The sequence below is a fragment of the Barbus barbus genome (genome assembly GCF_936440315.1).
Source record: "Barbus barbus genome assembly, chromosome: 44".
Lineage (NCBI taxonomy): Eukaryota > Metazoa > Chordata > Actinopteri > Cypriniformes > Cyprinidae > Barbus > Barbus barbus.
The window spans coordinates 5,746,201-5,770,792 of record NC_136722.1 but is presented as its reverse complement, the minus strand read 5'-3'; the positions used below and the strand labels follow the sequence as shown (position 1 = coordinate 5,770,792).

The window sequence follows — 24,592 nt, the reverse complement described above, 5'->3', positions numbered from 1 at the left end:
GTGCCATGACTTCCATAAAAATGTGACCTCTCTGTGTAAGAGGCTGGTAATTGTGTTATTATGTATATAATATCCTGTAAGCCCGTTGATATCACAACGAGAGAGTGATTCAGTGAGACGGTCCGTCACAGAAGTCATCTCACACAGCTCACATCTGTGTGTGTAGAATGTTTATGAATGCTGTTTGTTTACAATTTAATCTAGAGCTCTAACCCTGTCATTTCAGATGTTTTTCCCATCCATTCCCTTCTCTGCCAGGTCCATTCAGTAAATGCTAAATGTGCCTCCAAGGCCAAATTCAGATGACTTACACAACGCTCATACGGATCCTTCTCTATATTGACAAAAAAATTGTTGCTGTTTTTCAAATGTGTGGCTATGTCTATAGCATTGGTGCAATGAGAGCAAGTGTGCTTTGTGAGGCTTGAGTCTGAGCCGGCACTGATAAGCCTGTCTTAAAATGAAACCCTCAACCGCAATGTGCTCTTAATTGTTACGTGCACTTCCAAGACTCTATCGCTGCTGCTCAGAATGGAAGGTCTCCATGTTTACAGCAGCCACCATGATATCGGCTCTATTTAGTCGCTCTCTATCAGGAAAGCCAGCTGCTCACCGGTCTCTCACAACCTCTGAACATCTACAACTGTTAATCCTGCAACTGTTTCTCGTTTTTGTCTCAGAGCAATTAGCTACTCATTTCCTCGGGTTTGAGGAGGTTTTGTGAGTGCTTGCAGATGCTTAGTTTGAGATAAACAATGATTTTGCCTTGACTTGGTTAATAGCTTGGGAATAGCTCCCAAATATTAAATTTGTGTCATGATTTAGTCAATAATTCAATAATTATTCACCCAAAGAGATGCTTAGCAGAATGTTCACCATGATCTTTCTTATTAAAACATACACTAACCTTGGATATCCCACCTAAAAAAAAAAACTTGTGGCTTGCATCTCCTTTTATTTCAAATAAATGATTGAAAGATTAATTTGAAGCTTATAATTTTATAAAAGCATTTACATTAATTCTGTTAAAAACATTAGCTATAAATTTGTTCTTGTCATTTACAGACGTTTTAAGATTTTAGGCGTAATGTCATGGCAACATAGAAATATATTATACATAATAAAAGTTTAGCACATGCATAGACAATTAAGCTGCTAACAAAGAAACAATGGAATGAAAATAATATCAAAATAAGAGTCTTAGAACAAAACTAGTCATAACAATGCTGTTGTAACAGTGAGAATTTTATAAATTGGCCCTATTTACTACCATTGTAAGTGCCTCACTGTAAAACAGATTATTGCCATGCACAATCACATAATCACCATTATACCACACGTGTTGCATATATATAGTATATAGACACAGGTCATATGAGAGCTATAATGGATGGCAAGATTTTGGGAAGTCGTGGGCTAATGGTTAGAGAGTCGGACTCGTAATCCAAAGGTTGCGGGTTCGAGTCTCGGGCCGGCAGGGATTGTAGGTGGAGGGAGTGAATGTCCAGCGCTCTCTCCACCCTCAATACCACGACTGAGGTGCCCTTGAGCAAGGCACCGAACCCCCAACTGCTCCCCGGGCGCCGCAGCATAAATGGCTGCCCACTGCTCCGGGTGTGTGTTCACTGCTGTGTGTGTGTGCACTTTGGATGGGTTAAATGCAGAGCACAAATTCCGAGTATGGGTACTTGGCCGTATGTCACGTCACGTGTACACTGTAAAAAATTTCAAGCGATTTCAAATAATTATTATTTAGTAACTAGTTCCACAGAAATTTTACGTTTAGTGGGTCTCTGACTTCAAAGTGTTGCCTGAATTGTTATTTTTTAGTTTGCTCAACCTTTACTGAAGTTTTATAGTGCACATGCACGTGTTTTTAGCTTAGCTAATTGTTGACTGGATTTGAAAATAACCATTCATTCAATCTTTTTCAAATATATTTGTGTAGACTTACTATAATATGTCCTCTCAACTAAGGCCAAGCAATAAAATTTGACCCATTTGCCCTTCCAACATTTTGTTAATTTGATTTTTTACAGTGAATGATTGGTTTGTTTCTTTCCGCAGAGGTGCGTGACATCGAGTTGAATCTGAACTTGAGGAGAACGGTGAACTCGATGCAGATGCCGAAATTGGAATACAGAGAGATAAACACAGAGGATTGCAGTATGTTATCTAAATTGTGTTCAAATGCTGGTGTTTAAGAAGGATATTAATATAATAGAGATGCAGATGAATGTCTTTGATTGTCATACACAGGCCTTAGCATGCAGATCCTGAAACCTGCAGGCTTCATAGACACCTTACACTACCCACTTCTGCTCCTTGTGTGAGTACATATATATATCTGCAACATTTTCTACATTTCCTTACAGGCCCTTTGCCTTTCTAAACACAACCACAAATAAGCCTTTTTATGTAAAAATATGTCAGTGTTCCAAATAGTTTCTCTGAACTCCCTCATGAATCTCCATCTGGGTTGGATCCCTCATTAAAAAAAGTCATAATCTACACTTCTCTTGCATGTTATTATTTCCCTGAGTCCTACTTATAATGTTAGTCAAGGTTTCTTGCACCAAAACCTAATTTAGTTGTTATCCTATTTACCACTCTTTCTCACATTAATTTGCTGCTGAAAGATTTATATAAGTAAATTAATATTGCATGATTGTCTAAAAATAGTGATATACACCAATATTTGGCTATTTTTAGAATAGAACTGTGCCAGATTGATCAATTAAGATGAATCCTTTTTGTTGTAAATATTAATTAATGTAATATAAAAATAAAAAATGACATTTTATTTGAATTTAAATGTTTAAATTCACTTTTTTAAGAAAACAATAATTAACAAATGATAAAAATATATTATAATGTTGTACTATATCTGAATAGGCCAATAAAACCCATAATGGTCAATGTCATGCCAAACTGCTGAATACCAAATATGTCATTAATATTATTAAATAGGAGTGGTCAGATGTTAACATGCACATTGTTGAGACAATTTCTAGTCATTTTTGCAATTACGTTTGAATAAATGGCCCAGGGAGGAAGCTTTGAATCATGAACTTTAGAGTTTGCCTGTAGAACATTAAGCTTTATTATATCAAAGAGCAAATCCTGTTTTGCATGATATAAGCCCTTTAAAGCATGTGCTACAGGTCATCCTATTAACACACAAGCAGCAGTTCCTTTCCCGCTCTCTGTTCCTGCTCTGCGCTTCAGGTCTCATCAAGAGTAAGAGTGTAACTCTGAAATGGACTTTAGTCAGTGCTATTAATCTTGTCTTTTCAGTCGTACACTTTCAGCCACTGTAATTACACCACAAATGAGTTCACCTGCAGCCCGCCTTCAATTATCCCACTGCACACATCATACACACCGCAGCAGACAGTCACCTGGGTTCTCTATAGAGCTGGCAGAGTCTACAACCCAAATTCCGGAAATGTTGGGACAATTTTTAAATTTGAATAAAATGAAAACGAAAAGACTTTCAAATCACATGAGCCAATATTTTATTCACAATAGAACATAGAGAACATAACAAATGTTTAAACTGAGAAATTTTACAATTTTATGCATAAAATGAGCTTGCTACAAGTCTCAAAATAGTTGGGACGGGGGCATGTTTTACCATGGTGTAGCATCTCCTCTTCTTTTCAAAACAGTTTGAAGATGTCTGGGCATCGAGGTTATGAGTTTCTGGAGTTTTGGTGTTGGAATGTGGTCCCAATTTAGACTCGTCTGACCATAGAACACTTTTTCACTTTGAAACAGTCCATTTTAAGTTAGCCTTGGCCCACAGGACACGACGGCGCTTCTGGACCATGTTCACATATAGCTTCCTTTTTGCATGATAGAGCTTTAGTTGGCATCTGCAGATGGCACCGCGGATTGTGTTTACCAACAGTGGTTTCTGGAAGTATTCCTGGGCCCATTTAGTAATGTCAATGACAGAATCATGCCGATGAGTGATGCAGTGTCGTCTTCGGCCTTGTCCCTTACGCACAGAGATTTCTCCAGTTTCTCTGAATCTTTTTTATGATGTTGTGCACTGTAGATGATGAGATTTGCAAAACCTTTGTAATTTGACATTGAGGAACGTTGTTTTTAATGTATTCCACAATATTTTTACGCACTCTTTCACAGATTGGAGAGCCTCTGCCCATCGTTACTTCTGAGAGACTCTGCCTCTCTAATATATCCCTTTTATAGCTAATCATATACAGACTTGATGTCAATTAACTAAATTAGTTGCTAGATGTTCTACCAGCAAAATTTCTAGCTTGTTCAGCCCTCTGTTGCCCCTGTGCCAACTTTTTTGAGAAATGTAGCAGGCATCAAATTTGAAATGAGCTCATTTAGTGGATAAAAAAGTAAAATTTATCCGTTTAAACATTTATGTTCTCTATGTTCTATTGTGAATAAAATATTGGCTCATGTGATTTGAAAGTCTTTTAGTTTTCATTTTATTAAGTGAAAACAGTCCAAAACAGTTCTAAACAAATATGTTGGTGGATTTTGACAATGGAAGATGGAATTTTTCACCGGAGAAAGCATTATTATGGGTTATGGATTTGTATTTTGGCCATAAAGTAATGGTATAAAGTTAAAACACCTTATGTTTATTACAAACACACAGCTTTTCACTTAACAAGACATTAAAGGACACTACAAATACTTAATACTATTAAGCAGACTTCTTTTTCACAAGTGTAGACAGCATTTTTGGATATCACAGACACATTCTAATTAAGCTGACTGGAAATGCATTAAAATTCAGCAAGTCTGACTTGGAACATGATATCTCAGAGAATGTGGCTATCATTGCCAGAAATGTTTTGTAAGTAAGCAGCTTACTAAATTCTGACACAGTCTTAAACTGAAATGCTTGCTTTCTAAAGAAAATTATTTCTCATACTCTCTCTCTCAGAGATGGGACTCCAGGGAGTCAGTCGGTCTCAGAGCAGTTCCACATCGACTGGGCGTCAGTGCTGGTCAGCAGTTTTGGGGTGATTGCAGTGCGCTTTGACGGTAGTGGAAGTGGCTTCCAGGGGACTAACTTACTCCATAAGGTGCAGCGCAGGCTGGGAATGTTCGAGGAGAAAGACCAGCTGGATGCCCTCAGGTAGTTGAGCAGCCATCTGCATCCAACACACAGTGAACATCCTTCAGTGCCAACACACAGCTGCACACGCAGATACACATGTGCTGCATCTCCTTAACCGCATGGCAGATTTAGATATACCACGGTCTAGATATACCACAATCTGACACTGATTATTTTGCATGTGAGAAGGTCCAGCAAGTGTCACACCATTTAACATTTTGTCCTGTGTCTTGCAGTATTTTGATGCAGGAGCCGTATATTGACAAGACCAGAATTGGAGCTTTTGGGCAGGTAAAGACAAGACAAGATAGCTTGTTATTTATGTGCACAGATGTTTCTTTGCCTCTCTCATATTCACAGGAACACATAAAGTGCATTAAAGCTCTGTTCCTAATCCTTGTAAATTGCATCCTAACTGAAAAATGGAACTTGACTGATTTGTGGCTGATTTAAATGATATATACAAAAACAATTGCTTCGGAAATGTTATAAAATAACGCTACTCTGCTACACTGTCAGTGTGACCCATCCAACAGCATTTCTGATGATGAGAGAGTCCACAGAGCCTGTCTGTATTTTGGCACGTCAGCTAAACTCTTCCTCTCTCACTAACTTCAGTCCTGAAGAAGAGCAGAACAAATTGGTTTCATGCAGTAAGAAGAACATAATTGAGACCATCTACATTTCTGGCTACATGTTCGTTTTTGCCCGTGCCTGTTTCTTTTCTTGAAAGATTGTCGTTTTCAAAGGATTAATGAATGCATTTTCAAAGGCTGAATTCCTGCCTCACTTTAATGAGCACCGACCGTATCAGAAAGTTCCGTAACTAGTAATGAGAGTTGTGCTATCTCAGAGGTCTTGAGTTGAGTATTTTGTGTTTCAGGTGTATGGAGGATACATCACTAGCCTTCTACTCAGCTCTGATGACTCCGTGCTCAAGTGTGCTGCAGTGCTCTCACCCATCACAGACTTTGCACTATATGGTATGGTTTGTGTGCGTGTGTTTCTCTTATTAAGACAAATGGAGGGTCACTGTCCTGCAGACTTTAGCTCCAAAAAGTGTTGGGAAGGTTACTTTGGAAATGTAATAGTTTAGAGATTACAAGCTACTTGATTACTGTTTGAGTTGTTTAATTAGAGCTAGAGCTAAAGTCTGCTGGAAGGTGGCCCTTCAGTGAGCAGGATTAGACTCCCCAGCTATATCCGAAATCACATAAATCTCTAACTTATAGTACGCAAAAAAAACAGTATGTGACAAAAAAAGCATGTCCGAATTCTCAGTACTCATAAAAGAGTAGGCAAAAAGTACCCGGATGATCTATACTTCCAGCGGGATTCTGAAGTATGCATATGATGGACACTTTACTGTCCCATGATTCCACATGAGAGGATGTGACGTTGGTAGGTCATGTGACAAAGACAACATGGCAGATGTAGTGCATTCAGATTACATTCATACTATATGGAATGTACTGTTTTTGCAGTTGCGAAGTAATTACTTGTTATTGCGATTGACTTAAGTGTTTTTAAAATGCCACCAAAGTAAACAAAATGCCCCACAAATTCAAGATAAAGAGGCAAATATTGGCCCTGCACAATTAAACAAAATGTATTATGGCTGTTGCGATTAAAATAAAATGTGAAAGTTAATCAAAAGTGTCCATTCGCGTAATTACAAGTCTGCACACGTTGAATCAGATTGCTTTGCATGCTTTTTTTTGCAGCAGCAGCAGCATTGAGCATTATAACCATTCACACACGTTTCTGTTGATATGGCTAATCACAGGCGTTAAGATTGGTCAGCGTGTTTTGCTGACTGAATTCTGCATGCTTGCAAATTCTCATATACAACAAATTGCAGATACGATGTAAGTAAAGAGATTAATTTCGCAGCTTGAGTGATTACAACTAGAGTTTTTGCATAGCTTGCACTAGACTGGACTAATGCCATAGACTGACAAGTTTGTTCAGAATGTGACATTTTCCCAAACACCAAAAATGTTTTTGCATTGGTATTCTATAAATCAACATTAATAATCACAATTACAAAAACAAGAGCAAAAATTATCAACAAAATTGATAATTTTTGCACTTACAATTAGGCTATAACATATTGTTGTTATTGGTAAGAGTTTAAAGTATTCCGACTGATTGAAGAAATTGGTGAAATTTAAACATTTGCCATTAAAGACAACATACAACTAATAACGTAATTTTAAAAATTGCCCTTATGAAAGTACAAATGGCCCTTTAAAACAATTCTGGGTTTAAATATTGGAAATAAATATAAGACTTTACATCACAGGATATAATTGTTGGTCGATTAATATTCCTTGCATAAAACATTTGTGAAATATTAAATATTTAGCTACTTGCATCTTACCTCACGTTTTTGCACTGTTAAAAACTGAAGCGATGTGCTGGTTAACAGTCTGTTAACAGCCAACCTTCTTGAGCTGTTAGACCGCTGAGATGGAGCAGCCTAAAAATATAACTTTTAAAAAGTTTTGTCTTCCTAACAACAAACAGAGCAGCATCAATATTAAATATTAGAGTGGACTACAGCTCTGCAGAGAGAAGAATAGAGATCTGTTTGGGTCCATCTGAACTAGATATGAATATCTCAGTAAGCACAAGACATCTGTCGAAAGGATTTGAGCTTATTATTATGTGCAAACGACTATAAAAAGAGCAGATTCACATGCATTCTAAATCAAAACATCTGCTTAATGTCCTTTTAACATCCAGCAGGGAACTATTCACAAACGTTTAGTGGAAGATCCAAAGTACCCTAAAAAAATTTCACCTTGCAAAATACATGCATATGTGTGATATTATCAGGAATGGGGAATATCATCAAATTTCCCACCCCCAGTTTCTTCTGATTGCGTCTCCTTCGTTGTAAAACTACCATTTATGCACTGAGGTGACAGATGCTCTATTTTTTTACTTGACGCAATATCTTGAAAACAGTGCAAGATGCTGAAAAAACAGTGAGATGTGATGCAAGATGTCACCAACAACTGAACCGACAATTAAAAAAAAAACAGTACAGACGCAATAATGCATCCTGTGCGAATGTCTCGGAGGAGGAGGAGTGTCCGATTCATCATCCATTTCTGTAGCTTCCTGTCTGTGCGTGGCAGTGGATCCCATCAGTATTCTGAGAGCAGGCACGAGGACCGAAGCACTCCAAGAACTAAAGGAACAGAGGGATGAAAAATGAAGCATGTGTGTGTTCATCATAAACAATACTTCACCTCTTACAGTAGCAACAATACAGAAATCTGCTCATAAATCAGCCGGTGCATCAGCGTGTATTGTGAAATGGCCGTGCCGTGATTTTTATCAAAGGAAATGCTCGGAAATTAACTCTGCCTGTGACAAATGTCACTGTTGACTGATACTGTTCTTATTTCCTGCTTTCAGCTTCAGCTTTCTCAGAGAGATATCTAGGCCCTCCCAAGCCAGATCGGAGGGCATACGAGGTACATTTCCTGTTTTATAATCTGTATTTTGTATTCACCATACTGACAACACTTATGGTGTACTCTTTAATATTTCCACAGATGGCCAACCTTGCATACAGAGCGTCTCAGTTCATTGATAAGAAGTTTTTAATCATTCATCCAACAGCAGATGGTACATTTCCTTTCCAATTCTTACAATGTCTTTGTAAAAGAAAGAACACTGTCAACTAACACGCGTCTCATTTACCTTTTAGAAAAAGTTCATTTTCAGCACACAGCCAAATTCATCTCCAGGCTAATCAGCGAGAGAGCAAATTACACTCTGCAGGTAAGAGATCTTGAGAATATTAAGAGAATTTCTTAGTTTCTTAATTTTAGAGACCATTCACACAGAACATGTTTTTGTGTTTAAAATGTGAGGTGCAGGGTAAAGATCTTTAAACGTTTTTTTCTTTTTTAAGTTCTAAAAATGCAGCGCTCTAAATGCTGAAAAAGATATGAGTGCATTGGTCAAAGACATTTGTGAAGTGCATGTTTACATAGACAACAATGGGAAAGCAGCGACGAAGAATTAAAAAAACATTTGAAAACAGGAAACAGTCATATCATAGTTTTTGTTACGGTTGATGTTTCTGTCACACCCCATTGGACTTTTGTTGAGTTTTCATCCCTCATGTGTTCATTGACCCAGTTTCTGTCTCTCTTTGATTAGTTAGTTCACCTGTGTCTTGTTAATCATCCTCACCTGTATGTCCCTCATTAGCACCCCTACTTTAGTTCTAGCCCGTTCAGTTTTCCCTCATCCGGTATTGTGAACGTTACCTCGTGTGTGTATCATCTGTCTGATATCACCCTGTCTGATATTACCCGTCATGGAATTATTAAAGATTATTGAATTTATTTGTCTCCGTCGTCCTGCCTCATCCCACACACCGAAGTGTGACAGTTTCAAACTGTATTTCCTCACATCAGGATGTCAGCATTATTTATTATAATTGAAAATCTTAATTTCCATTAGTTTTTAAAATACAGTAAATTGTGTACTTCAAAAGTAAATACTTTGATACTCATTTAAACTACGATTAGGTTTTACTTGCGTGCAGTCGATTGAACCAGCTCCTGGTTGGTAAGCAGTGTGTTTTCAGTATACACTATTTTACGCTATTTTATTATGTTTTAAGCCACAATGTTATTTTAATATCATTGAGAGACTATTATAGTTTTTGTTAATTAGTTACTTTTAAATTAAAATAAATATTTGATTCCAATTCTAATAATTATTTAATTTTAAAGTTTAAGTCATTTTGTTGTGATTTTGTATTTTTATCAAATAATTTGATAAATGTCTATATTTATATTATATTTTTTTATGGTAACACTTTATTTTAAGGTGTCCTTGTTACACATTACATGTACTTAAAATTATATTAACAATAAATTATGCATAATTACATTCAAATAACCCTAGCCACATAGTAAGTGCATGTAGTTAATTAATATTACTCAGTACTGAAATGTATAATTACACTGTAACAATGACACCATAAAATAAAATGTAGCCATTTTTATTTTAGTATTAAGTATTTTTGTACATCACATTAACTAAATGAATAAAAAATGTTTCCTTTTTTTTTATTATCATATAAATTATAAATTTAATTAGCACAGTCAAAGCACCTTTAACTAAAATGAATTAAATTTATAATTTATATGATAATAAAAAAAGGAAACATTTTTTATTCATTGAGTTAATTGGGATATTGTAGTTCTTCACTGTAAATTCCACTATTAAATACTACTTTTTCTACACTGAATTTAAAACTGATTTATTCAGAAGCATATATCATCACATAATATCCTCAGAGCTGATGGCAGGGAAGGTGTATGCATCGTTGTTAAAAATCAATTTCTCTATGGAGTAAATTAATGGGGGGTTAACTGTACACCCTGCATCCATCTGTGAGCACGACGATGTTTGTCAAAGGTGTGTGAGAGCTGGAGTGACTGGATACTGAGCCTCTGAGCAGCTGCTGCCAGCAGTGGGATTAGACACACTCGATGCATGCAGCTCATTTAAACAGATTATACAGGCCACTCTCATGAGCCACACGCTGAATAATCCCATTATATTCCCTCACTAGGAGATTTTCTCTTTGCTTTCTGCTCCCTAATAGATTTGCTATTAATTACTGGCTGTTGAATGACTGTGGAATTAATTAGGGCAGATATTCATCATGTGTGTGATCGTCACTGTGTCAAACTGTTCTTCTCAATTTATGATCTATTAGGAAGTGTCAGGGCTGCCAGGCACACAATGAAAGTTTGTATCATTGCAGTAGAAGTTTATGGATGTTTACACACTTGGTTTGATTGTTTGGTTCAAACGCATGGTTCAGTGCACATTTGTGCCACAGTTCATCTCGTATCTAACAACGCTTCTGAAAATATAAACATTAACTGAGATGAATTGAGATTTACAGAAATTATGTAAATAACAAATTAAATTAATTACTAATGTTGTCACTATATGGACTTTTTTTTCAATTTCATGTTCTCATCAATTTCATTTGTTCACTAACAGTATCTAAAATTGGACATACATGCATCACAGGAAAATTCTTGTGTTTTTATTTTATGTAGTTCTTTATTTATACATATTTTTTGAAGGTAATGAAAATGTTTTACCTCTTTGTCATTCACTGTAATTTTCTGTGGTAGAAATCTGATTTAAAAACCTTTTTGGAATAAAATAAGGTTAATTTCACAGTTAACATTGTATGTATCCTAAAAACAATGCAATTAAATACAAACCCGATTCCAAAAAAGTTGGGACACTGTACAAATTATGAATAAAAAAGGAATGCAATATTTTACAAATCTCATAAACTTATATTTTATTCACAATAGAATATAGATAACATATCAAATGTTGAAAGTGAGACATTTTGAAATGTCATGCCAAATATTGGCTCATTTTGGATTTCATGAGAGCTACACATTCCAAAAAAGTTGGGACAGGTAGCAATAAGAGGCCAGAAAAGTTAAATATACATATAAGGAACAGCTGGAGGACCAATTTGCAACTTATTAGGTCAATTGGCAACATGATTGGGTATAAAAATAGCCTCTCAGAGTGGCAGTGTCTCTCAGAAATCAAGATGGCAAGATCACCAATTCTCCCAATGCTGCGGTGAAAAATAGTGGAGCAATATCAGAAAGGAGTTTCTCAGAGAAAAATTGCAAAGAGTTTGAAGTTATCATCATCTACAGTACATAATATCATCCAAAGATTCAGAGAATCTGGAACAATCTCTGTGCGTAAGGGTCAAGGCCGGAAAACCATACTGGATGCCCGTAATCTTCGGGCCCTTAGACGGCACTGCATCACATACAGGAATGCTACTGTAATGGAAATCACAACATGGGCTCAGGAATACTTCCAGAAAACATTGTCGGTGAACACAATCCACCGTGCCATTCGCCGTTGCCGGCTAAAACTCTATAGGTCAAAAAAGAAGCCATATCCAAACAAGATCCAGAAGCGCAGGCGTTTTCTCTGGGCCAAGGCTTATTTAAAATGGACTGTGGCAAAGTGGAAAACTGTTCTGTGGTCAGATGAATCAAAATTTGAAGTTCTTTTTGGAAAATTGGGACGCCATGTCATCCGGACTAAAGAGGACAAGGACAACCCAAGTTGTTATCAGCGCTCAGTTCAGAAGCCTGCATCTCTGATGGTATGGGGTTGCATGAGTGCGTGTGGCATGGGCAGCTTACACATCTGGAAAGGCACCATCAATGCTGAAAGGTATATCCAAGTTCTAGAACAACATATGCTCCCATCCAGACGTTGTCTCTTTCAGGAAAGACCTTGCATTTTCCAACATGACAATGCCAGACCACATACTGCATCAATTACAACATCATAGCTGCGTAGAAGGAGGATCCGGGTACTGAAATGGCCAGCCTGCAGTCCAGATCTTTCACCCATAGAAAACATTTGGGGCATCGTAAAGAGGAAGGTGCGACAAAGAAGACCTAAGACAGTTGAGCAACTAAAAGCCTGTATTAGACAAGAATGGGACAACATTCCTATTCCTAAACTTGAGCAACTTGTCTCATCAGTCCCCAGACGTTTGCAGACTGTTATAAAAAGAAGAGGGGATGCCACACAGTGGTAAACATGGCCTTGTCCCAACTTTTTTTAGATGTGTTGATGCCATGAAATTTAAAATAAACTTATTTTTCCCTTTAAATTATACATTTTCTCTGTTTAAACATTTGATATGTCATCTATGTTGTATTCTGAATAAAATATTGAAATTTGAAACTTCCACATCATTGCATTCTGTTTTTATTCACAATTTGTACAGTGTCCCAACTTTTTTGGAATCGGGTTTGTAGTACTTTCACACCTTTTGTGTAATTTTACATAATTTTAGCAGTGAAGTGTTGGAGATGATAATACAACCATGGGACAGTCACACAGTGTGTGTGTGTGTGTGTGTGTGTGTGTGTGTGCGTGTGACTCTCTTCGTTTAGATTAAGCATATAAATATTCATATTTTGGTGGATTTCCATGAATAATGTTTAAAGTCTGATTGTAGTTTAGGGTAAAACAAGGTAATCTAAAAAGTATTAAAATAAATTTAGCAAAAATTATAAAATAAACTATTTCCAAGCATTAGAAGACATTGAAACAGTCATGAAGGCATGGGTGAAAACAGTTTCCAAGACCTTCATACAATAATAATAATAATAAAATAAAACAGCGTTTTTTAATACCGAGTACCACCTTAGAAAACATTTGGCTCTCTAAGTACCACCATAGTGACCAACATTAAAATACAGTAGCGTAGTAGGCCTACCTACTCAGCTACAGCTCTGCACAGTTCAAAAACGAGGCAGTTTTATTCCTAATAAGAATATTTATTGTTGTCAGCCACTTTAACATTGTAAATACACAGTTTGAACATTAACACTGCACAGTGCTTACAAACAGGTAAATTAAAAACTTAAAAAAGTATTCAATTAAAATGTGTTTACAAAAACTGTACTGTACTTAAATGTAAAAAAAAAAAAACTTCACTCAAATAAAGATTGATGTATTGTGTTTTAACATTAATTTATATTTAATTTAGTGATTCCTCTGTGTACCACTAGAGGGAGCCTGAGTACCACTAGTGGTACTCGTACCACACTTTGAGAACCACTGAAATAAAATAAAGAAGAAGTTTGTTTTAATAAATCAATCAAATAATCAACCACTGAGACCCCTGGAACTATCCTGCAATAAATGTATTCCTAGGAAGGCTAAATAAAACTAAACAAATCATATATACTGATGATTTCACCAATCTTTGATGTCAAACAGACTTGCATTCACACCAAAAGAGGTGTGAGTTCTGTGATATTGAGCTCAATACCTTGTCTTGTGTCCTTCATTAGATCTACCCAGATGAAGGACACTTCATTCACAACGAGGCAACGCGGCAGCACCTCAGTCAATCGCTGGTCAACTTCTTCGAGGAGTGTTTCCGACTCCCGGACCAAGTGTTCGAGGAGGCGCTAGAGGAGGAGAGCGAAGAGGAGGGTTAGTCCACCCGTTCCATTACGTCCAAGCACAAAGCCAGCTCCTTTTGCCACCTGATATGCAACCCATAGATTTGAACCCTCCAGTTTTCAGTTCCCTCCCAGTGTCGCATGCTGACTCTGAGACCGCCCTTCCTCGTGTTCCTGCCTCGGCTCCCCTTCAGGTGCTCCTCACTATCCATCAACCCTCGACAGACTGCAGCCGTGCAGCGCGGCATGGCATCTGGCTGGCGCCACATCGTCTCGCTCTCCCCTGCAGGCCAGTTATGAGCTTCTGAAGGTGTTAGGAGTCTCTGGTCTGTCCATCACGTTGATGAATGAGACGCTGCGATATTAACTGACCGCCAAGCGCGATGGCCTTTTGAATCCCTAAGAGCTGTGGGACTCGCAGGTAGACTGAGGGGTCATTCGGTGTTTGATTCAAATAGGTATTTGGTGTTTTGGGCAAAGGGGGTGTTGTCGGGAGAACGTGTCATTTGTGGTTCAAAAGGTCTTCTCATGTCCAATTGTGCTCGTGTCTGGTGTTGCAATGTAAAGTCGCACATGAAAACCATTCACTTGGATATCGCTAAAACTTGCTTCATTCTTCAAGCGTGTCCGAGTCTTGGAAATCTTGTAGCCTCAATTGTGTATTTAGATGGTGTTTATTCATTGCAGAAACTTCATCAAGCAGAAGGGGAGCAAAAATTATTCTCATTATTCTCCCAGACCATGACAGTTGTACAAGACTGTTGATCCCACTTCTCAGCGTGCGCTTCCTTGAAGTGATGGTCTGTCAGTGCTGAAGAAAGCACTCTGTTGATTTAGTCACTGTGCCTTATTACGGGGGCGAGCAATCGTTTTCGAGGAGCCTCCTTGTGAATATCACCACTCATTCAAGGCTTACGTTGGATTGACTAAAATCCTGTATCTAAAACGCTCTTGTTACATTGTCAATGGCACCACGGTATACATTACTGACTGTAATAGCATTGTGAGAACACTGTTATTTTTGTTTGTGCGCTTGTGAGCCAGTGTTGTTTTAGCATCAACAAAAACAAACTCGCTCGCATTCTGCTAATAGCAGTTTTCCATCCACTTTAAGGATCGAGTAATGGAGCATGAAATTAAAATGTATGATTTCAACATTACCTCAGTATTAAACTAAAGCCTCTCTGAGGCTTTACAGACACTTTGTAGAACATTTGTTAATTCATGCCCAAAACTAATCTGTACATAAAAAGTATATTAAGTAGGGTAAGAAACACTTCTGTGTTAAAGAGATAGTTCACACAAAAACAGCAATTCTGACATTGACTCAACCCTTGTGGCGTTCCAAACCTGTATGACTGACTTTCTTTTGGAGAAGAAGAAAGAGATGTTTAGCAGAATGCTCATGCTGTTCTTTCAATGGAGTTTAGTAGGACATACAGGTTTGCAGTGAAGTTGAGTATACTGTACAGTCATGGCCAAAAATATTGGCACCCTTGGTAAATATGATCAAAGAAGGCTGTGAAAATTAATCTGCATTGTTAATGCTTTTGATCTTTTATTTTTAAAAAATCACAAAAATCTAACCTTTCACTGGAGAATAAGAATTTAAAATGGGGGGGAGGATATCATTATGAAATAAATGTTTTTCTCTAATACGCATTGGCCACAATTAACAGCACCCTTTTATTCAATACTTTTTGAAACCTCCATTTGCCAGTTTAACAGCTCTAAATGTCTCCTATAATGCCTGATGAGGTTAGAGAACACCTGACAAGAGATCAGAGACCATTCCTTCATCCAGAATCACTCCAGATCCTTTAGATTCACAGCTCCATGTTGGTGCTTCTTCTCTTCAGTTCACCTCACTCATTTTCTACAGGGTTCAGGTCAGAGGACTGGAATGGCCAGCAGAAGCTTGGTTTTGTGTTCAGTGACCCATCTTCGTGTTGTTTTTGAGGTTTGTGTTTGGATTATTGTACGGTTGGAAGATCCAAGCATGGCCCATTATAAGATTTCTAACAGAGTCAGTCACTTATTGATTTTTTTTATCTGTTGGTATTTGATAGAATCCATGATGCCATGTGTCTAAACAAGATGCCCAGGACCTCCAGCAGAAATATAGGCCCACAACATCAAAAATACAGCAGTATATTTCATTGTACACATGGGGTACTTTTTATCCCTGTGTTCACCAAACCCATCTTGAGTGTTTGCTGCTAAAAAGCTCATTTTTTTAGTTTCATCTGACCATAGAAGCCAGTCCCATTAGAAGTTCCAGTCGTGTCTGATAACTGAATATGCTGGAGTTTGTTTTTGGATGAGCTAGGAGAATTTTTCTTGAAACCCTCCCAAACAACATGTGGTGATGCAGGTGCTGTTTGACAATTGTTTTAAGGTTTTCTGACCCCGAGACTCCACTATTTTTTGCAATTCTCCAGCTGTGGTCCTTGGAGAGTCTTTAGCCACTCAAACTCTCCTCCTCATCGTGCATTAGGATGATATAGACACACGTCCTCTTCCAGGCAGTTTCGTAACATTTTCTGTTGATTGGAAATTATTATTTATTGCCCTGATGGTGGAAATGGACATTTTCACTGCTCTAGCTCTTTTCTTAAAGCCACTTCACTAATTTGTGAAGCTCAATTATCTTTTGCTGCACATCAGAAATCTATTCTTTGGTTTTTCTCATTGTGATGGATGATTAAGGGAATTTGGACTTTGTTTTCCCTCCTATTTATATTTCTGTGAAACAGGAAGTCATGGCTGGATAATTTCATGTTCATGATCACCCTGGAGTGGCCAACGTGTATTTGAGAAAAAAATAAACATTTATTTCATAATGATATTTCCCCCCATTTTAAATTCTTATTATCCAATGAAAGGTTAGACTTTTCTGAAAATGTTTTTTAAATAAAAGATCAAAAGGATTAACAATGCAGATACATTTTTACAGCCGCCTTTGATCATATTTATCAAAAGGGTGCCAATATTTTTGGCCATGACTGTATGTTGGCAGATTACGGTCCCTTTAACGCTCATTAAATACAGTACTGTGCAAATTTTTCACATTAAGCAGTGGAATTTTCATTATTTAAGTGACATGCTATGTTTGTATGTTTTGCACAGTGCTGTATATGAACAATTATTGGTTGTAACTTTTGCCTATAAAAGCTCTTGATGATTAACTTTTTTATTTTGTTTGAATGAAATGTTCTTGTTTAATCTTGATGCATTCATAGTGCATGTCATAAAACCATTTGCAACTCAAAAGCTATTTTTTAAAATCAGTCAAATATCTGCATAGTATTTTTGACGGCTTGAATGTTCCGACCTGCATTTCATTTTCCGGTAGTTTTGTGAGTGAGATCTCAGTCTTGTCTGCTTGATGTATAAATGTAACTCAAATCTCATTTAAGTCTCTGACTATGTGAGTGTTTCTTGTACATAAAGCATTTGAAGGTATTTTGTTCTCCCGTGTCGAGCAGAGCTCCGGAAGTCACGATTACTGCGATCTGAAATGAGCAATGAAAAATCACATGGGACCAAGAGAACGATGGGATTGCTGTTTACTGACTCGGCAAGAACAGGCATATTGTGGCACCTCTCCGAATACAAACTTTTATCATCACCTTTGCTATGATTTGTTTTCCTCACTTGGAGAAAAGAGGATGAATATGTAAGCAACCAAAATAAACTGAAAGCCTTCAATGTTGATGTCCCGCTTTCTTGTGAATTAAGTAAATGAGTGCATTTACATGCATGACCTTAAGACGACGACCTCTAAGGTTATGTAAACATCTTAGAAGGGGTTTTATTTTATCTGGGAAAGGTCATAATTGGTTTAAATAAAACACAATCAGCTTATCTACATTTTTTGCCTGTGCTTGATTCATCACTGTATCTGTCAGTTTCTTTAATGTACATATCTATGTTTTAAAAATTAAAGGGATAGTTCACCTAAAAAAAGAAAAGACAATTCTATCATTTACTCGTGTCATTTTAAACCTTTATGGCTTACTTTCTTTAGTGCAACATAAAAGAAGATATCGTGAAGAATGTTAAGCAAACAGTTTTGGTTACCACAGACATCCATTTTATTGAAGAAAAAAACAGATAGCTCAAAATTTATTTTTGACACAGGAAATGTCATACACGTTTGAATAACATAAAGGTGAGTAAATGATGACATAATTATTACTCGAATATGAACTGTACCTTTTAAGAGGGAAAAACATTTTTCCTTGTCGGTTTTATTGATTTGTATTTAAACCTTTAAATACTATACTACAGCAATACTATATAAGAGCAATGATCAATAAATTGTTATATTTATTAATAATATTTGAAAGAATTATTCCACCAAGTAATATTTCACTGTATAGGCTGTAGGCTGTTACAATAATTTAGTATATAATCAGTATAAAATAAAAACATTTTGTGATAAAACGCTTGAGAGACTGGGAAAAAGTCAAATATAAGGCTAGTTTATGAACTTCAGTAACCTGAAATGGATTGAAACTATATCTCATTACATTACTGCCACCTCAAATTGACAAAATGCGAATCATGAGCCAGAATGTTTGGGGTTTCTTGACAAACGTCGCCATCTAGTGGACATTAGCAGGTATTTCAGGTCACTGCACTCTCAGAAATGAGTCTTGTATCATAGTTTCTACTTCATCTACAAGCTTGCTGAAGTCAGCTTCACATACTACATGTGGATGATCTCCACTGTCTCCCATGCACTTCATCAGAGCTTCATGCATCATCTCTCGACCTCCAATGGTGCAGAGTTTACCCAATTGCTCAACAGGGTCTTGTGGGATATTTTGACACTGAAGGGCTTTTAAAACAGCCGGAGCAAACTTCCCATGGTGTGCAGTGGAGCATATCACAAGCGGGCAGGTTTTGTCATGTATACGATCGGCGACTACTTTACCAACCGCTGTGTGAGTGTCCATTATGTAGCCTGTTGTTGCGTGCACCTCATGTGGCTCTCAAACAGTCATCTTCTGAGCACCAACCAGCTTGAACTTCCAAACTGATCTTCTGACGTAAAGTCTCTGATACTTTAAAAAAAAGATCTCTTTCTAGATTCAAAAACAGATCTCTGACCAGACTCCCATCCCCACCAGATGTGTGATGGATGAACCTCTCAAGGTTAGAGGATTTCAGAATATCAATAGCAGGAGAGTTTGAAACCAGCAGTTTCCTGCTGCGGAGATCATACTCTCCACTAGCGATGAAGTCGGATATGACACAGTTATGATTGGACGCACAGATCACCTTCCGTATGGGGATTCCCATTTGTTTGGCATACAGGGCTGACATGGCGTTGCCAAAGTTTCCAGTAGGGATGCACACATCAATGGGGTCTCCAAACGTCAAAGTGCGATTCCTAAGCAGGTCCAGGTATGCCGAGCAGTGATAGACCACCTGAGGAAGCAGTCGAGCCCAGTTTATCGAGTTTGCGGTGCTGAGAACCGTGGCATATTCCACAGCTAAATGTCCAATCAAGCTTGAGTCCCCAAACATTTGTTTAATGCTCCTTTGGCAGAAGTCAAAGTCGGACAGGACACTAATAGACTTGGCATTGCCCTCCTGAATTCCTGTAATTTGTAGCTTCTGAATCTCACTCACTCCTTTCTCGGGGAAGAATACAAGAACGCCAATCCTCCCACAGTCACTGTCTTTAAGATTCTGAAAACCGTTTAGCACCGCGCTTCCTGTATCTCCAGATGTGGCCACTAGAATCAGGTAATTGCACATCTGTGGAAGGCAGTGGGAGAACAGCTGAGGCATTAACTGCAGTGCCAGGTCTTTAAAAGAAGCAGTGGGGCCATGAAAGAGTTCTAGAATGTACTGATGATCAGTGAGGTGCTTTAGAGGTACAACCGATTGATTGGCAAAGTTCTGGCCATAAGCGCGATGCACCATTGTGCTCAATTCTACAGGGGACACATCCATAGGATGGATACAGTTTTCCAGTATGGCCACAGCTCTCATTGCATATGGCATGCTGGATATTCTTAACCATTCAGAAGGTTCCAGTTTGGGGAATCCTTTCTTTGGTACATAAAGCCCTCCATCTGGTGCAAGACCCTCTATGACAGCATCACTGAAGAACTTGGGGTCACTTGACATTTGGCTCCTTGTTGAAATGAACATTTCTGATTCTGAATCCTCATATCTTCCCAGAGTCCTCAGGACTTTATCAGCCACGTCCTCCACGGAGTCTCCTGTCCCACAAAAGACTCGCGCATCCAGCCATTTCTCATAAAACTGTTTCCTGTACTGTAATATCTCTCTCATAGAAACACCAGCATCCTGACCCACAATCCTATTCACCTTCATTCGAGAGAGTCTCTGCATGATATCTTTTGTGTCCACATCCAGATACAAGAGCAGTCCAGATCGCTTCAAATGCTGCATGGCATCTGGATGCAGTGGATCGGAGCCTGTCAGTGAGATAACACTTCCTGTAGCAGTGAAGTTACACACCGCTTTGCCTTCTTCTTCAATGAAACCATCTCCACCGATCTCAGATAGCTTGTCTGCCACACTCATTCCCCATGTCTTTTCAAGAACATCGTCATCTATATCAATAACAGGCATCCCTAGTCTCTGTCCTACAATCCGTCCAACACAGGTTTTCCCTGCTCCAGGAGAACCCATCAGGAGAATGTTTCTCTCACGAGGTTTGGCGATTTGATTTAATAGTCGTGCTGTAGTGAAGTATGAAGAACCAAACTGAGAACATAGCATGTGTGTCCTCATCTTTCTCACTTTAGCCAACAGCTGGCCGAAAGCAAGGATCATCTTGGAAACAAAGATCAAATGGTCTGGGAAGGAGAAATATGTTACAGAATTAAAAAGGTGGCAAAGGTGGCACTCGAGAGCACCCTTCTCAACCCTAAAATGACAAATGGGACACACTGCAACAGAGTCTCCAACCCCAATCAAACACAACTGAACCAGCTTGTTAAGGTCCTTAGGGTTACGTTACTTGGCGATTATAGACAGGTATGTTGGAGCAGGGTTGGAATTAAAGTCTGCAGAAGGGTAGATCTCTAGGAGCAGGGTTGGAGACTTCTGCCCTGTGGCCTTGTGGGCTAAACTGATGCGATGGCCATTGTGAGTCAACACCTTCGCAAATGCACTTGAAATGTGAAATAAAGAAGTTAAGGCCTTAAAGTATCAACAGGTTTTTTTCTTCCGCATTGTGATGTACTTTAGAGTGTAACAAATGATTGAAACTGTAGGGCAGGGAACATCAGGTGTTAATGTTTTCTGACAGGATTTTCTTAATAGGTTAGACGCACACAAATATTTGACAAACTATAGTTTACCAAAAACGCAGTGTTTATCTGACTACTATAGTAAGCTCATGTTCACATGCGCTGATGGCATGCCATGTAAACAAACCGCGTCAGTACGGCAAGTGCGAAATGACATTTTCCGTTTCCGTTTCCTGAGCAGTAAACGGCTCTCTCATGCGGTCACTTTCAAATAATATCAATAAAATAAATATTTTGAATATCATGTTTTTGTTTAAAGCTAGCCATTCAAACTTAAATGAAAATGTAACTGAAATCACTTTGATTAATGCGGAAGAAAAAACTAAACAAAAAAGTGTTTAATGTTGCTTGGTAGTGGTTGCCATAGAGACAGTTGTTCAACAACACCGATTCCGTTAATAACACACTACTGTCTGCAAACAGCGGGACGCTTTCTCTTGTTTTCCTGTCATTTGTGTCTCTATCAGCCATCATGAGAGACTCAATCTATCCTCCAGAGAGCATCTATAACCTTATTCCCAGAGAGGAAGAGAAAGCCGTGAAAGCACCCAGGTACAGTATCATGATCTTTCTCTTTTATTATTTTTTTCTATGATATTTTAGAAAAAAAAATATTTTCTCAGTTTGAAACGTGAGAAAACACGATTTTTCATTGTTACAATTAAGTGCAATTCCACTGTTCTCATTAGCATAATGTGAAAATAAAATTAAAATTGATATGATTATATTGTGAAGTATTTGTACCAGAATGCATTCATCTTGCTTTAATTCCCATAAAGTGGATCATTATATGTGACCCTGGACCACGAAACCAGTCATAAGTGTCAATTTATCACCTGAAATCTGAATAAATAAGCTGTTTGTTTGTTATGATAGGACAATATTTGATGGAGATACAACTATTTGAAAATCTGGAATCTGAGGATGCCAAAAAATCCAAATAAAGTTGTCCAAATTAAGTTCTTAGCAATGCATATTACTAATCAAAAATTAGATTTTGATATATTTACAGTAGGAACTTTACAAAATATCTTCATGGAACATGATCTTTACTTAATATCCTAATGATTTTTGTCATAAAAGCAAAATTTTGACCCATACAATGTATTTTTGGCTATTGCTATAAATATACCCCAGCGACTTAAGACTGGTTTTGTGGTCCAGGGTCACATATTATATTATATGATATTATATTAATTTTCAGGTACATGTCAAAGTTCAGAGAGCAAGTGCAGCTGGAAAAAGAAGTGAACAAAGCCCCCAGTAAAACTATGGGACCAGCAAAAGTGGATGTGCCGTCGCCACAGAAATATCTACTGAAACGCTCCAAGGAGCCCAAACTCCCTGAGAGTACATGTCCTGCATTTGGTGTTTGAGACATTCTGAGATTTAATATATAATATTGACCTTTTTAAATACAGATAAATATATTTTCATTGCAATCATACAATATCATGAGCAGAGGTGTTGAGACCACTAAAGCTATTTGCTGTACTTATCCTAATTTTGCTTGGATGATTTATTTTCAGAGAAACCATTTAAATATGAAGATGATGAGCTACACAGTAAACCACCAATACCTGCCAGAACAGACAAGCCGCTCATGGGTCTCCACAGCAACAAGGACTTTATTAAGACCAACGCTGTGGAGAACATCATGACAGTCCCGAAGAAACCACAGCCTGTGTATGCTTACACCAAGAAGGGAGACAAACAACTGTTGGAGAACTCTGGTCTCGTCCCCAAATACATAAAGAAGAAGGTGAGAGGATGGGATGTTGAGCTTCATGTTTCAGATGCTCTTGTATTCCATGCATATGTTCAAGGTACATACTGAATAGAGCAAAAATAGTAAGAAAAGCCTCAGGCCTGTTTTTTTTTTTTTTTTTTTTTTTTTTTTAATGCATGTTTTCAGGACTTTGGCCAAACTCCAGAGTACCTGCTCCAACGCAGAGAGGAAGTGAAGAAAGCACAAGAAGAATATGACAACTATGTCAAGGAGCGAATGAGAGACGGGGCCATGAAACAGCTTTCAGGTGAAGAACGCCACAATATCTTGCAGGTAATCAACTTTTGTAACATCAGAAATGTTTTTACACCTATTTTGAACAATTTAATACATTCTTGCTGAATTAAAATACCCAAAATCTTACTTGACCTCAAACTTTTGAATGGCAGTGTATAAGAATTATACAATACTTTTTTATATTACAAGAAATGTCTGATGACTTGATTTTGGCAGGCGCTGAAGAAGAACTGGGACGAGCTTCATCACCAGTACCAGGGCCTCTCTGTTGTCACAGACACAGCTCCAAAAAAATACAGGAAGGAGCGTCTGGAGCAGGAAATGAAGCAGCTGGAGAAAGATATTGAGCTGATTGAGCGACACAAAACCATCTACATTGCTAATAATTGAGCGTGATGTTAGCTAGTCGCCCTGAATTCAGCAAATATCCAAGAGCAACATCAGAAACAGGCAAAACTGCCACAATGTCTTTGCTTGTCCTCTCTTATGGTAGTTCAGAAATATTTTGAAAGGCTTCGGAAGAGCTTTACAACAATACGTCTGAGTGCAATAAAGATCGCTTTAGATGAACTCACTAGTCTCTGAGCGATTTCATCCATTTAAACATGAAATCAAAATGAACCACATTTATTTTCTTAATACTGTATGTTTCTGGTGTTCAGATTCATGATTCATCAGTGAATATTATTCCAAAAAATAATGTCTTAATGTTTCATCAGGACTTTTATCACCAAGGCTGCATTTATCTGATCATGAATGAATTAATTAATAAATATAATCTGACACAATTTTGATCAAAGTGTAAAATTGTTTGTTTAACCTACTTTTTTTCCCTCTCTTTGTTTAAATTGTGATTATCAGGAAATATGCATTGGTGTTGATTACTAGACATTTTATTACCCTAATGAAAAACATTAGATTCCTGTGTCTTTGTGTTCAAATTCAGAGTATTTCAGAACATTCTGAGCAATACGCGAGTCTATCATGAACGAGATTATGTTGTATCTGTATCTGCTCTCCAGTAATGAGCAGCAGGACTTCTGTTAAACATCTAATGTGACTCATGTGAAAGAACAACATACTCTAAACCCATACATTTTTTTTTAACACAACTTTGCCTATG

General features: G+C 37.7%; 3 protein-coding genes across 4 annotated transcripts in view; 2 read left to right on the top strand and 1 right to left on the bottom strand.

Annotated features, from left to right (window-relative positions):
- LOC306863237 (A-type potassium channel modulatory protein DPP6-like) overlaps positions 1-14,178 on the top strand; it is a gene marked incomplete at both ends in the record, with an annotated part of 182,326 nt that extends 168,148 nt beyond the window's left edge. Inside the window, 9 exons of the mRNA XM_079406481.1 lie at positions 2,068-2,166; positions 2,260-2,329; positions 4,937-5,131; positions 5,350-5,404; positions 5,997-6,096; positions 8,543-8,601; positions 8,683-8,755; positions 8,838-8,911; positions 14,029-14,178. Coding sequence (XP_079262607.1) covers positions 2,068-2,166; positions 2,260-2,329; positions 4,937-5,131; positions 5,350-5,404; positions 5,997-6,096; positions 8,543-8,601; positions 8,683-8,755; positions 8,838-8,911; positions 14,029-14,178 — 875 coding nt within the window. The remainder of the gene's footprint in view (positions 1-2,067; positions 2,167-2,259; positions 2,330-4,936; positions 5,132-5,349; positions 5,405-5,996; positions 6,097-8,542; positions 8,602-8,682; positions 8,756-8,837; positions 8,912-14,028) is intronic.
- A 4,041-nt stretch (positions 14,179-18,219) lies between these two features.
- LOC306863648 (threonine synthase-like 1) lies at positions 18,220-21,566 on the bottom strand. Its single transcript, XM_079407141.1, has 2 exons — positions 21,495-21,566; positions 18,220-20,987 (listed from the first exon to the last, which is right to left on the bottom strand). Exon 2 carries the CDS (start codon positions 20,962-20,964, stop codon positions 19,132-19,134), a length of 1,833 nt encoding a protein of 610 aa, XP_079263267.1. The 5' UTR covers positions 20,965-20,987; positions 21,495-21,566; the 3' UTR covers positions 18,220-19,131.
- A 54-nt stretch (positions 21,567-21,620) lies between these two features.
- On the top strand, positions 21,621-24,254 carry LOC306863062 (enkurin-like). 2 transcript variants are annotated; one of them, XM_079406224.1, is made up of 5 exons: positions 21,621-21,995; positions 22,648-22,793; positions 22,973-23,205; positions 23,359-23,505; positions 23,686-24,254. In XM_079406224.1, exons 1-5 carry the CDS (start codon positions 21,916-21,918, stop codon positions 23,857-23,859), a joined length of 780 nt encoding a protein of 259 aa, XP_079262350.1. In that variant the 5' UTR covers positions 21,621-21,915; the 3' UTR covers positions 23,860-24,254. The 2 variants fall into 2 exon arrangements, with proteins under 2 accessions (XP_079262350.1, XP_079262349.1); XM_079406223.1 differs by having other exon boundaries at positions 21,787-21,995; positions 22,648-22,811; positions 23,686-24,253.
- The last annotated feature ends 338 nt before the right edge of the window (positions 24,255-24,592 follow it).